Source organism: Cylas formicarius, unplaced genomic scaffold, assembly GCF_029955315.1.
Source record: "Cylas formicarius isolate icCylForm1 unplaced genomic scaffold, icCylForm1.1 PGA_scaffold_2__14_contigs__length_35257938, whole genome shotgun sequence".
NCBI classification, from domain to species: Eukaryota; Metazoa; Arthropoda; class Insecta; order Coleoptera; family Brentidae; genus Cylas; species Cylas formicarius.
The window spans coordinates 19,294,110-19,309,060 of record NW_026844319.1 but is presented as its reverse complement, the minus strand read 5'-3'; the positions used below and the strand labels follow the sequence as shown (position 1 = coordinate 19,309,060).

Sequence of the window (14,951 nt, the reverse complement as noted above, 5' to 3'; positions counted from 1 at the left end):
AAAAACTTGCGTACCGTTATTTTTTACTCTCGTCTAAAAATCCACGGGAAACAAAAGGAATATAAACGCGGTAGATGACCTGTATTGGGCAATGATACTTATGCCATGCATATTAGTACGGTCATGAACTAAACAAATCTAGACTTCCATTCCAATACTGAAAGCAGAGACAACATTGAGAAATGCAACTGAACATAAAATAAATATACCCATATCTATTCTATCCTACGTAGGTGGCGCTCTATTAACTCACGAATTTCAAGTCTAGCTTAACGTGATTTATTGATTTCTCATATTTTCATATCATTCGAATTCTTCAACCTTACTAGACGTTTGTTGAACTTTAAAGAACAATAATAATAATAATAATAAACCATAACAAATATGAGAAGCAATTAAGAGAGGCTCATACTGGAAAAAAAAAAGAAATCAGTTATCAAAATGATATATTAGTAATTTGCGTGCATATTTTCACAGATTTATAAGTCGGCCGTTCCTAATAAAACATTAAATATTTCTACATAGTCACAGATTTTACTCATACCTTTTACTATCTTTAAAAAAGCACAAACTAAATAAACAGAAAACCGTCACATTATGGCCAAAATGCGAACTCTAGTCTACAGTCATATTTGTCCAGTTTCGTATTACCATATCCTGAAAATACCCCTGTTAGTACTCAAAATCGACTCGTCTTGGCAAAATTCATTGAGAAGACAGTGGCTCCATCTGCGTTCGCCTTCCATGTGGCGAGAGAAAGATGATAAAGATATGTTGGACAAATTTTTAAACCACTTAACCGTCGCATGGTTTTCTCTGCTCTAGGTATATTTAGTTTATAAAAGGCCATATTTGTAATACATTCAATAACAATTAATGAAATCCTAAAAAAAAAGAGTGGTCTTAATGTCTCAGAAATTATCTATTTTAACAATTATTTTTCATGCTTATAGAATAGTCGTTAGCCTGAGAGGGTAATAAAACGAATAGATTATAGCGGTCGATCTTGGAGGGTTTTTCATTAGAAAGGGTCCCAGATCGACTTAATCAGCGTCGAATGCCTATAACTGTATAACAACAGAAGGAATACTACTACAGCCATATAAAACAAAAATAAAAGGACATCAATTTTACAAAAATGGGAACAGATACTTTGATATACCGGTCACTAAAGGATGTCTGAAATGTAAATTGGCTACTAGGGCTGTCTACAGCAAATTTAAATTGTTTAGTTGTTTTCAAACTGATGATATGTTTAGTTTAACATGCAAGTACGACAATAATACCAAGGTATACAATTTCGGAATACCGTACGTACATACATAAAGGGTATATAGAAACTATTAGCAAGAAAACTATATAAACCTATATAAAAATTTAATTAAAAATTTTCCGAGTAGCTTTTTTTAATTTAGTATATTTAAAATTTAAGATAAGAAAACACACACCATTAAGTAATTTTTTTAGGAGATAATTTTGTACTGAAATTAACACATGATAATTTGAGCGTACTCGGCACGGTTATGCCAATTTTCTGTATTTATAGATAGTTATTCAGATTCGACACCTATGGAAAACTACCCTTCAGGAACAATCGTTTTTTTATTTTAATGACAAAATCAAGTTTAGTTGTTTATTTTTGTTCAAATTTAGACGTCAACGTGAGTGTTTACACAGGGTACAAAAGTTTTCGTTTCCGCTGGTAATGTTGACAGCAGTTCAAGTTCTTAAAAGCGCCTATATATATAGTGGTACGTGTTTGGTACCTAACAGCAAATCAAAACGTATTTTTTAATCCGCTTTCAGCTGTTGAAGAATAAATAGTGTGCCAAATTTATATAGTTGTTATTCGATGGTTAAAGTTGGAGGTTTGAACATATTAATTTGTTGAACAATTTGGCATGCCTAAACTATACTACTTCAAAACATAGCGTATTATATATTTTAATATAAGTTTAAATAAACTTTTCCTAAAACATGCTTTTAACTGTACATTATAAGTAGAGAAAAAAAGAAAACAATCATCCAAATGACTGCATGTAAAAAAAATTAATACACCAATCACCTCGTATTATATTATACTAACTGTTTATAGTATTTATATTAAGATCTAGTGCTCCTATGAAAAACTATTAGTTGGAATTTTCGCAAATCATGGGTGATAAAATTACTTCCTGTTCCTTGTTTTTAGTCTCTTGCTGTATTCGAAAATTTCTACTAGTAGCAATTGAAATTCCCATCGGGAAAGATGATCTCTATACGATATTAGCAAATCATATGTATAGTTCGGTCGATTTAACTTGGCCCGCACACCACAAAACTGTGACAAATCAACTGCCGTTAACAAAAAGTGTGTCCTGAAAAGTGCGGTATTTATAACGTTAGGCATAAAATTTGATTTTGTTAGAGCTTCGGTTTATGAAGGTAGAAAGTTAATTTCCGTTGGTATTTAGTTGTTTGTTTTCTTTTGGTCTGAGATATTGGGCTTTATTAAACTATTAATTGGCATAATTAAATTGAGAAAAAACGGGCGCTGTGTTATTTTTGAACTTTTGTTTTTAGAAGTTCAATTTTGGGTTTTGAAATATATCGCGTGTTTGCCAGAAGAATTGCTTAATTCTGTGTACCCGCAGAGCCTGCTCTTACAATTTTTTTTTGCTGATTGTACGCAAGGGAGAATTGCAAAATTTGTATTTAGGTTATAAATATCGACCATAATTTCTGCTGGCGTACTGCCAACTTGAAACGATCGCACTACATTTTGGTTTATTTCTTGTTTATAATATTTGTCTCTTTAACAATAGTCAGTAACAGTGAAATCGCTGGATATGTAACTAGCAAACCCCATAGAATTAGTTCAAAATTGGTGTACCAACGGTAAAGTAGGTAAGGCATTATCTGTGCCAAGCCGTATCTCGCTCGAACAAATGGATACTGAGAACTGGTCCCAAGTCCAATCGACGTAATCTCTTCAGCCACATAATTTATGATGCATTTCCGATTAAAAATTAAATAACAATATACATATATGAGTCTTGAACATACAAATTTGGTTCTACTTTAGTTTTTTCGTCATAAGCCATTATTGTTCAAGATTAAATTACTCAAAATAATGCTACAGACACACATTTTATAACTTTTCAACGGTTTACACAGAAAAAATGCAATGCTGCATTGTAAACGCCACATCGTGTTTTCTTTTTGCTTACTTCTGAAGAATTTATAGTATTCCTAGTTATAATTCTCTCGAACTTTCAAATTATTCAAATTTATTGATATTATTTTTTGCTTTCATTTTCATTGGGTCACCCGTTGTTCGAGAAGCGATGAGGTCTGATTTTGCTTTACTATTTACAAAACGATTAATAATAAAATGTGTACTTAAGAGTGGGGAATCTGGTTTTCGCATGGCAAAATTCGGCATTTGCAGTGTTCGAATTTCAATTCCATGTCTATATTTGTCGTCTTAGACAAAAATGTGTATCTCAGAATCGTGTAAAGTGTTTTGTCTAACTGGATATATCGATACTACATGTTGTGCCTGTAAAATGTATTTACAGTGAGATTAATTTGTAGATTTAAGTCGTAAAAAACATATTTTATAAAACGTTGTACCTAAAAACGTTATTTTCCTATCGGTTAACGGAAAGTGTCCTGATGTAAGCGACCAATTAATGAAAACGGCGCGTTTGTGTGGTGAAAAGACGGTAAGCTACCACGGAGCATAGGGGTGCAAAAATAGATGAAAATTGGCAGGACAACATATAATTTTTGCCTTCAATTTAAACTGACGTCATGTGAATATAATTTACAATGTTTCCAACTAAATTAACCGGAAAAATGGGGTTCCGTTACCCCTCTCACTGGCAATTTCAGTTTAAACTTATCGTAAAACCATCATATGGCAAGATTAAGACACAATTTAATTATAAACAGAACGAAAACTCGAAACCTTATTTAAATTGTGACTTGGACATTGCTTTGGGTTCTATTTCAGTTACTGTTAATTTATTTTATCAACTTAAGCTATTTTACCTAAAACAATGGCGATACTCTCCTTCAGGACACTTTTCGGACATATTATATAGTACGCATAAGTACGTATAGATAAAGAGTAAATATTTTCATGACCAGTAGTTGTTAGATTTTGTACCTCAAAAATTCTATTGCCTATTATTTTGTTACAGGTTATTGTTTCGTAAATGATATGTGTAGATTGAAACATGAAACAACTATATAGTAGTTTTGTTATGGAAATCATGTTATGGAGAGATGCGGTAACTCACAAATATAAATATAAAGATTGTGGATTTTTTTCGTGAGAATCCACCTTTCCTAAAATTTGATAACATCGATATACTAACCTGGAAAACATTTAAAAATAACTGCTAAATAATTACTTACCTACAAACATCTATTTAGAGAAATGTGCGATAAAAAAAATATGTTGCACTAAAATGAAAAGGTCTTGGCGTTCTCTTTGAGCATTTTCAGAGCCATTTCAACGACGTAGTCTTTTAATTCCGGAAATGGATCTAAAGCTCTCATAAGCTCCCGTTTTCGTAGCATGAACACTTCACAAGGAGACACAGCCACAAGAGTCATCTTGCGTACTTCACCTAAAACTGCCGCACATGCGCCGTAGTTCTGACCATCTTCTAAATGACAAACCTAAAATAAAATAAGTGCGATAAATACTTCCTGCCTCTAAACGACACAAAAATTAACAAGTCGTTTTCGGGCATAAGCGGAAAAACGACAATTTTGCTTTAGAAGTTAAAAAAATAAAGACAGATTTAAAAAGATTTTTTAAGCTTGTTAAGTATTAATTTAGTAAGCTCTGGATCTTTCCTGAGTCGGGTGTCGACTCTGTATCGCTGACAGCAAGATAGAGTCAACAACCTGTGCAATTTTCCTTGAAAAACATACATATAATTTTATAGGATAAAATAAATTATTTGAATAGTATGGTATTGCCTTTTTCGTCTAGTTGTCAGTTTTTGTATCTATAAATACAATAAAAACAATGCTTTAAATTAATGGAAATATCCAAGCCTGGCCACAGTCTCCATTGATTTTAATAATATCGCCCGTCTGTCGCACTGCCAGGACAAAACAAAGCGTAGGCAGGAAATCATGGTGCTCCGGGCGAACTGTGTCGTGTAGCGTTACAAGATGTAAATCACACCTCACCTCTGAACCATTCTCATCGAACAATGCAGTGGTGCCAATTCGTATATAATAAAAATTTTCTCCTTGGGGAGACGGTTTGAAGATGACATCTCCCGGCATATAGTATTTTCGCTTCATGCTGGCGACAACGATATTCAACACGTGACTGGGCATTATTCTCATATACTGCACGTCCACAATGCATGTTTGTAACTTAAATTTTGGAATTTCCTACGAAATTGTATTGCCTGGTTATGATAAACCACTTTCACATGTAGTTCTAGTTGCAAAACAACCATGCGACCTTCGAATGTACATGAGTTGAATCAGAAATTAAGAAAATATAGTCGGAGTATTTCCAATAGCATCAAGAAAATACAAACAAAATTGACCAACTCGTTTCCAAAAAAACAGAAAACTAAAATTATAACAAAAATCCAGTTTGTCACTTTTTTCCTGATTATATTAGAACCATTTATTACCCCGTAGGTGAAATTAGTCTTTCTGAATTTGAAAACAATTTTGCAAGCAAACAGTAATTGATAGATTACTCTAAACATTATTTACCTGTCGCAAATTAAACGAGAACATATCTAATATCTTCGCGTCGTTGAAGAACTGCTTTTGAAATCGAAAATCGAAATAGCTGTGCAGTTCAGCTCGCAAATCTACCGGTAAAGCTTTGTATTTCATGAACGAGTGAAGCTGTTGCGACAAGTCCTCGCTCATATCCGAAGTGATCACGAATCTTTGCCAAAGAATGTAAATTCGGGCTGGTGTCAAACAAAAAAAGCTGAATTAAGTATATATAAGGTATTGTGTATTCAGTATAATACAAGGACTCTATCGACTCAGCAGAAAAGGTAAATTATTTAGAAGTGTAATAAATGAAAACTTTATTCATAGCAACATTTTCTGTTCGATCTTGTAGCTAAATTTCGAGTTGTCAACTTAAGACCGACCTTCACTTAACTTGTGGAATTTTTGTAGGGGTTATACTTACATATGACATACAGTCGCAACAGTATGCCTATCATTAAAATAACTATAGCTGCGACAGCTTCGAAAGAGTTTTCTGACTTTCTCATGTAACCCACTCCAAACGTTAGCGTCACAGTGTAATACATATTTTCTAGGGCGCCAATTAAATCTTCATGCCTGGATATATACAAATTGGTATATTTGTATTGCTTTATAAAGCATATTAGGCTTATGAAGAATAATATGCAAATGTATACGCGGAAAATCAATTTTGATATCTCGAACGAAGTGGAGGAATATCCTGCGTACTGCAAAAAAAAAACAAATTTAATTTTGCTTGAATTAAAAAAAAAACAATTCTTTCCTTGTTTCTTAATATACTTAAATATATTATATATTGAGCATATTAACAAATTTAGTCACTTTTACTTACAAATTTATATTTTTCCATGCTAGCTTCCACGGTTGGTACTCGGCATAATTTAAATAAGCTCAGCCACTTCGTCAATCCAATTGGACTTGGGCCTCTGGCGGTTATATACCAGTAAATTAAGTAAGATGGCACACAGGATAACACATCCCATGCGAAATACGTTGTCAAGTAATGTCTAAAAATGTTTGCGAAAATGTCCCAAAGGCCTTCTTTTTTAGGATAGCCACTAATTTTGGCAATCGTGGCAATACTTAATAAATCAACAACAAATAAAACAACTTACATTGCAACTTTCCTAGGCTTCATAATTACCTTCACCTTATTGCGGTCGTAATATCCACGAAAGAGGTTGAGGAATATATCGATGCTCGTAATTAGATCGAATGCAAATTTAGCCCACTTTATTTCAACGTAAAACCGTACCAAAACAAAATCTTTTGGCAAAATAATACAGTAGTAAACCAAAAGTGCGGCGGCGTAGAAAAAATCCCAGTATAAACTGGAAAGCAATTTTGTTAATATAGGTAGGTATAGATAGTAGATACCATAGGTACCTACTAGAAAATATAGAGGCAGTGTATCTACAAACATTATTATGCGGCTATGACATTTTTGTCCAGCATGGAATCTTCTGATAAGCGCACAGAAATGTCACCGGCCATATTAAAACGCCAATGCTATTTGGTTAAAAGCAACGTTTGAAATTAGTGGCGCATGTGCAGATTGAATTTTGTTAACTAACCAAAAGACCTAGGTATAATTTACCATCCTACGCTGAACGGATGCATCATGAACTTGTACAACACTAAATGTCGGACTTCTTCCTGGCGAATCTCGGTTTTGGATCTGAAAATTCTAGGCGTATACGGATGCCTCTGGCTGATCATAAATAACTTCCTAAATTTCCTTCTCGCATTGATAAAAATACCACTGTCGATGATTTCGTTTACTATTTCGGTCTGTTTCTGTTGGTCCGCTAAATTGCATACGTGCTGAATAACCTCCGACTTTCCCCATCTCTCTTGAAGGTAGTTGAAATAGGTAGATAATTTTCTGGAACCTCTAGCTTTCTTACGATTTTCGTGCCGAAACATTGTAACGTCAAAGTGACTTTTATTGATGACCGATATTGAATTTTTACTTGATTTTACTCTTCATAAGTTCGGGTTCCCTAGCTCGTAATACGGTTACTGCATTGCCGGATGTAAACATAGCTTTACTAGTTTCTGACAGATGACAGAAAACGGTTAAATTTTGAACGTTATTTAATTTTGACATTTATCTGTGAAGCTTTAAACTAACCGACAAAAATTTGGCGTAATTTGCAACATTTTCTTAGTTTTGTCCTATAACTATAGAAAATATATTCATATCTATGTAAATATTAATGCCTTCATTGATGTGTGTTTGTTATTAATATTCTTTTTACTCAGATACAATGTGCGATACTCCGTTTAAAACTCCCTTGTCTCACACAAGAAACTTAATCACGCCGAACCAGGTTGAAACGTCAGATAGCGAGGAAAGTGTTGCTAGTTTAGATTCCGAAGGCTCCTCAGCAGGCTCATCAAATGACCTTTCTCTAGTTGCTATGTTTGATGACTTAATGAGACTTATGCGGCACCAGCGGGGCCATAAAATGGAAGATGCACTTTTAAGCTTCTTACTGGACCTGCAAATGTTATTTAAAAAATACAAAGAAGTAATTAACGATTGCAACAGACTCCAGAATGTTTTGGATTTGAAGGTGCAGGAAAATAGTGAACTTGAAATTCGCTTAAAAAAATCCAGGCAAATTTTGGATGAGCAAAAGAAGCAAACACAACGCGTTATACGACAAAACCAAAATTTGCAGGAACAACTAGAACAAGTTAGAGAAATTTTGTTTAAAGATAATAAGATGAACATTATTGAAGAAGCCAAAGAAAAATTATTGTTTTTAAACCAGGTTCCTAGCATTGCTGATCCTTATGGAGGTAAAACCCTTAGTGCTATTCAAGAGATTAATTCGACAGGTATATTCAGTATAATTTTATTAGTGCATTTTTTGCCCTGATAGTTATATTCAGCTATTTCGCAGTAGATATGTTTATTGTAAATGAGTGTTTCAGGTTCCATGCTGTCAGATTTTAGTATATCAAGATCAGAAGATGATCTGGATGTGTCCAGGCACTTCGGAACAGGCAAAGAATGGAAGAAACACAAACCAAGTGAAATGGGCGATCCTGAACCAGCGACAAAAAAGAGACGATCCTCCAATAAAGTTATTGAGGTATGACGAATTCAATTTTTCAAACATTCAAGAAAAATTAGTTGAGAGGGTTGTTAACATTGTTCATTTTATAGATTGGGAGGAACGACATAGTTAGAGCCACAACAATGGTTACTGTTAACAACAAAGGCCCCATATCTGCCACTTCCGTCATTGAATCTATTCCCAAAGCCAAAGAGAACATAGACCCAATCATGACACCTGTAAGACTATATTTCTTGATCGTTATCTATTGTTTAACTAGAGTTTATGACTTACTGAATTGGTCAAAAGATGATTTGTTAGATTTTAATGGCAACAAGTGTAACTTTGTTGGTAACAAGTTTCTATAAAGTCAAAATGAACATATATTGAAAATAGTAAGTAATAGTAGACATATCAAAAACTCAAATCGAAGAGACCTCTGAAAATTCTTTATTAGGGTCTAGTGCCGTCCAAGGTTGATTATGGGAACTAACTACAGATGAATGAAAAAATTCAAAAGAGATTCCTAATATTTATGCCAGCAACTTAGATTTATTTTATCTCTTTTTGATGGAGCAACTTTTGTATGCGTATTGTAAGTTAATTTTAAGGTAATCGTTAGTGGGTTTTGGATCTGTAAGTTGAACTAACAAATTAATTAATTAATAATGGAAACGCAGCCCTTTTTCGTTTTTCAGGATGAAGGTATAGGTTCGACTGCGCCGAGCGCGCCCCTTTCGCATTTGATCTTCGAGTCTTGGGCTCGGCAAGGGAGTCCTCGAAAACCCTCTGGTCGATGTGACCTGAGAGCCCACTGTTTGCAGCAAAAAACAATTGTAATGCCTGACTCTTGCGTCTGCTGCGAGAAGAGAATCAAATTCGGAAAATCCGCCTTCAAATGCAAAGAGTGCCGTTGGGTGTGCCACACTGAATGCAAAGATAACCTACCATTGCCCTGCGTCCCTGTAATGAATACGCCGAATTTGAAAAATGCGATGGTAATTGCCACGTGACATGTTCTTTATTTATACTTATTTTAAAACTTTGAGAAAAAAATAACTAGAAAAGACACTTGGCAATTAAGGATTTTCGGAATTTGGTGTCGAGACTTCATGTATGTATGTCTACTAATTTTGTTAATGACATAAGTCTAATGCAGGGCTTTATGACGTCGAAGTAGGGTAAATCCAGACCCTGTGTTACCCAGTCATGGTTTGCACTTTCCTCCACTTAACCCATTTCTGAATAGTTTTGGCAAATAAATTGCCTCTAGGGGGACGAATATAACCATTTATTTTGCATTCTCGGACCTACTATTTACGCCCTTTTTACTTATTAATTTTCAGGGCATAATAAGTGATTATACACCGACGACTCCGCCTATGGTGCCGGCGCTAATTTTGCACTGTGTTAACGAGATTGAACTCCGGGGTTTTAACGAGCTGGGATTGTATCGAATTCCTGGCTCCGAGAAAGATGTTAAAATGCTTAAGGTACGTTTGTATTATATCATTGGTAGATGTTTTTTCATGTTTAATTTTTTACTCAATTATTCTTCTTAATTCCTCAACAAAAAACATTGAAACTTGCTTTAGCAAAAAAAAAATATGTCTATCTCTTTTTCGATGTGCTTTGTGGACTAGTCTACAACCAGGCACTAAAAAAGTCTGCAGGTATAGAAAGGGGATTTATTGTTTTACTGATTTTAAATAATCGCAATAGCAGTTGTTTCCATTTCAGTGTATTTGGAAAATTTTGTTTACAAAAGAAAGAAAGAGCGAAATGTTTTACATCAAAAATTAATTACACATGCTCTACAAGAACGATAAATCAAATAAATATCAAATTGCAAAGGAGAAAGGGATCTTAACTAGTAGCCATTGTGTTAACATTTTCATTAAATTATGTTCAGTATTTTTAAAGTTGTCCAAGCAACATCAATCCCCAGTCACGTTCTTTAGGCGCCTTGTCATGTTTTTTGTGTTCTATCTGAATCGTAAAGATTGCTCTCAAATCCCCAACTCAAGTTTATGTTTTCTTTTTTTATATAACAATATTCTCGTATTTCTGTTCAATTTACCTTCAGGATTTTAATTGGGAGATGTGGTTAATAAAAGAAAAAGAAACTTGAGACATTGCGATTAACAAATCGTAGGAGCCACAAGATACGCAGTACAAATAAACACTAAAGTCGGTTCAAAAATACTATCAAGTTCATCTTTTTAAAAAGATGGAAATTTTTTATGCATTAACATTTCACTTCTAGGATGAACTGGAAAAGGTACTGCTAATTACTTTAGTTTATTTTATTATTTTGCCCTAAGTCAACTGAAAAATAAACAAACACGAATATATAGGTACATGTAGCTAGTAGTTAAATTGCGTAAAATTTATAAAAACAAAAAAAAAAGTGTAACACAAAATTTGAATAAATTAATATTTATAAACTCAGTTAAGTAAAAGAGTTGAAACCAAGTAAGTTATTTGTTATTTCTTTAAAAAAAATAGTTTATAGTTAATTAATTAAAATTAAATTTTTTTGACAACAGAAAATCGCCGAGCACACAAAACACGTCTAACGCTTCTGTCTCAAAAAAAAAAATAAACGTGCGAACTGACCGAAACTGTGAACATATGTTAGGGACATGTGTACCAACATAACAAAAAAATATCGAATATCGAATAAACGTAGCCCGCCCAATTACAAGTCACCTTACTTTTTGAAAACCACGTACACCGTGTGCCACATAAAACGATCCACTATATGATCAGGAAACCTATCGGAGACACGAAAAAAAGATTCGTACAAAAGTTTCTTGAACTCTCCTGAAGATTTAAAATATTTTAATTTTGTTTGGAATCCTTGGTTAAAATAAAGGTCACTTTCTTAGGCAATTCCTATTCAAATTTTGCATAGTTTAGGCAGGTTTGATTGCCCCATAGAAAATTGTGTTGTGAGGCTACTTACTGAGCGAGGTATTGCAACGAAAATTTACCCAGAGACTAAGGAGATGATGCACTACTTAATCAATTTGACAGATGCGACTCAGCTTATACAGGGTCTCTTTATGACCTTCATTTTAACCAAGGATTCCAAAAATGTCGACATATACAGGGTGTTACAATTAAAATAACAAAGATTATGTCGGGGGAAACTTTTGAGACACCTTGTATCAACACAATTATAATATTTCAAATCTTCAGGAGAATCCAAGAAACTTTTGTACGAAACTTCGTATCTCCTATGGGTTTCCAGATGGTATAGTGGATCGTGTCCCAGTGGTTTCTTCAATTTTTATTGCATTTAACCGCTACATCATTATTGCACGTTCAGGAAAGATTTCTGAAAGGGCGCAGCGCCCCCTGCCTCAATCAAGTGGACATTCACGTAATTTGCGGATGCGTCAAGGACTTCCTCCGCTCGCTCACGGAGTCTATCGTGACTTTTTCGATGCGACCCGATTTCGTGCGAGCTATCCGTGCTAGGGACGGTCAAGATGTCGCGCCTTTACTGTACCAGTGCATCTCGGAATTGCCGCAGCCCAACCGAGACACGCTGGCCTATATGACCTTGCATTTGCAAAAGTAGTTCAAATGTCCCGTCATCTCGCGGTTCGCCTCTTAACTCGCGTATTTTCAGAATCGCCGAATCTCCCGAGTGCAAAATGACGGTGGAAAATTTGGCCAAGATTTTCGGTCCCACTATCGTGGGGTATTCGTCGGATAATCCAAACCCAAACGATCTGCTAACAGAAACCAGAGAACAAATTGCGGTGAGTATAGTGAGATCTCCGAGTTTAAAGTTTTGCATTGTTTTTTGTTGGATATCATAGGAGTGTTCAACATTAAAGAAACAGCTATCGATTACAAATCAATCAAAGAATCACACTTTACAAGAACTGCAGCGAGATATTTACAACGACCAACAAACCAGCTTATGCAACTGAAAGCTACGCGTTTTAGATATACTTGAAACAGCTATCGGTTTCAAATCAATCAAAGAATCCCTATGTAACAATTACCTAACAAACTTTAGGAGAACTTCAGCAATATATTTACGACTTACAAACCAGCTTATGCAACTGAAAGCTACGCGATTTAGGGATACTTTAAACAGCTATCGGTTTCAAATCAATCAAGCAATCACTATGAAACAATTACCTAACACACTTTAGGAGAACTGCAGCAATATATCTACAACGACCAACAAACCGGCTTATACAACTGAAAGTTACGCGATGTAGGGACACTTAACCTAGAACCAATTAAAATTACATTACAATACAAAACTCCCACTTCCACAATACAATTTAAATACGATAAAATGGATTCCGTCGTATGATATTGTTCTTGTTCTTAAGTCAAACATTATGAAATACTTCCACGTTTATTCACATTGGTCTGCAGAACAAAAATGTTCAATTTGCTATGCTTAAGTTATAACTCCAACATATCTTGTTTTAAACGTAAATGAAATATAAAAAACCTTTTATTAGTTTCCAAACTTAAAACGTTTTGTAGTAACTAGGCAAGGACATGAAGTTTTTGCATTTTTCATTATTGCATGATAAACCCGTTTTACCTTAGTTCCATAGATGCTATATTTGCATGTTTGCATAAGAGAAAGGTGAATGTCAACGGCAAGGTAGATTGGAAGTTAGTATATACATATTTTTTTGAGTGGTAAAACTGTTTAACATCTTTAACCCAAATATTTGGAAAAAGATTAAGCGGTGTCAATTTTCCAAGAGGATAACATACTGATATTTCCAACAGGATAGTGCATTTTGTTATGAGTATTATGTACAGGACGGTGGTGGCACTACTGGATTTTTTATGGCGTTTTTTATTCCAAAGAACATTTCGAAATAATTATAATAAAAATACGTAAGTTAAGTTTTCAGCATACGGGACAAAATTTTAGTACGTTTATACCTTGTTTTATCATTGATGTTTCTTGTATTTGTCCTATTTTATATATATTTTTTATTTTTAATAATTATTTTAACGTGAAATCTCACTAAATTTATAAATAAAGATGAAAAAGTTTTTCTTTATCTAAAGAAGATTTAAATTATGTGCCTCCAGAATTATTTAAAATGCTCCATCATAAGCTAACATTCCTTCGCTAGTACCAAATTTAGAATGTCAATAAGATGTATTATTTTTACTTAAAAGTTTTCTATTTTTATTTACATTTACCACAACAAAAGGAATGTATTGTAGAACATCGTTAAAAAGAGAAAAATTAGTACCATTTAAAGACATAAAAAATACAGAGTGGTCCGTTCAAAAATCCGTATGTTTAGGTTACTGAAAAATGGAAAACTAAACAAAATTGTGTACTCCAACCAATAATACTTAAAAGCATCTATAAAAAGCCGTTCCTATGTTCTTAATATCATAAGAGTGCGGTAACATCAAAAATGTATTTAGCTGGAAATCATCCTGTAACTTCGTAAGTTGAGGATATATCCAAATTAATTTGTCCCATTAAATTTTTCATAAAGGAGCGACAAACTCTCAATTTTTATGCCAAAGGGATAAACATATATCATATCAAGATGGTGGTGATTTTAGGTGATGGAGCACCTCATTCGGTTGCCTTCCGAGTATTGGTCAACTTTTATTAACAGTGGTGTGTCGCAGCCCGTCAGTCGACTCCAACAGACGCCTAGTACGGATTCGCTTTTCAGACCCAATAGTCGATTTTTTACTCCATACAACAAGTAATATTTTTCTATAGGCTGAAAATGGCCGCTTATGGCTAATGCCCAATTTCAGGAGAGTGAAAAAGCAGCGGATCTTTACCATGTCGCCCGGGGACAATTTCTGAGATCGCCGAAATATTCCATAGATTATTATTTTTAAGTACTTAATTATTAATATTGTACACTATAGTCGTCCTACATTTATTTTTCTCTCAGTGGTGTTTTTAATAATTTGCCTTTGTTATATGTAGTTTTGCTTTCTTTAAAATAAAACGACCTTTTGTAAATTTTTGTCTGTTTTTTTCCCAAATTATCCATATTTTAACATACGCAAACAATTACTTATGGTGAATCGGTCTTTTCACTATTTTGGCACGATAATTTTTTTTACAGGTGGAATGGACAAACCAATAATTAT

The 14,951-nt window shown here is 34.0% G+C and overlaps 2 protein-coding genes across 5 annotated transcripts; one reads left to right on the top strand and one right to left on the bottom strand.

Annotated features, from left to right (window-relative positions):
* Nucleotides 1–762: 762 nt before the first annotated feature.
* On the bottom strand, nt 763–8,011 carry LOC132698696 (potassium/sodium hyperpolarization-activated cyclic nucleotide-gated channel 2-like). Of its 3 annotated transcripts, XM_060664897.1 has the most exons (9): nt 7,889–8,011; nt 7,352–7,812; nt 6,870–7,085; nt 6,587–6,761; nt 6,176–6,461; nt 5,740–5,945; nt 5,194–5,403; nt 4,405–4,671; nt 763–884 (listed from the first exon to the last, which is right to left on the bottom strand). In XM_060664897.1, exons 2-8 carry the CDS (start codon nt 7,678–7,680, stop codon nt 4,453–4,455), a joined length of 1,641 nt encoding a protein of 546 aa, XP_060520880.1. In that variant the 5' UTR covers nt 7,681–7,812; nt 7,889–8,011; the 3' UTR covers nt 763–884; nt 4,405–4,452. The 3 variants fall into 3 exon arrangements, with proteins under 3 accessions (XP_060520880.1, XP_060520882.1, XP_060520881.1); XM_060664899.1 differs by lacking the exons at nt 7,352–7,812; nt 7,889–8,011 and adding an exon at nt 7,145–7,328; XM_060664898.1 differs by lacking the exons at nt 5,194–5,403; nt 7,889–8,011 and having other exon boundaries at nt 7,352–7,717.
* LOC132698695 (rac GTPase-activating protein 1) lies at nt 7,859–14,805 on the top strand. Of its 2 annotated transcripts, none has more exons than XM_060664896.1 (10): nt 7,859–7,963; nt 8,020–8,562; nt 8,698–8,858; nt 8,933–9,061; nt 9,521–9,820; nt 10,169–10,315; nt 12,157–12,407; nt 12,463–12,595; nt 14,403–14,551; nt 14,607–14,805. In XM_060664896.1, the coding sequence occupies exons 2-10, from the start codon at nt 8,025–8,027 to the stop codon at nt 14,656–14,658; spliced, it is 1,860 nt and encodes a 619-aa protein (XP_060520879.1). In that variant the 5' UTR covers nt 7,859–7,963; nt 8,020–8,024; the 3' UTR covers nt 14,659–14,805. The 2 variants fall into 2 exon arrangements, with proteins under 2 accessions (XP_060520879.1, XP_060520878.1); XM_060664895.1 differs by having other exon boundaries at nt 7,860–7,963; nt 8,020–8,601.
* The last annotated feature ends 146 nt before the right edge of the window (nt 14,806–14,951 follow it).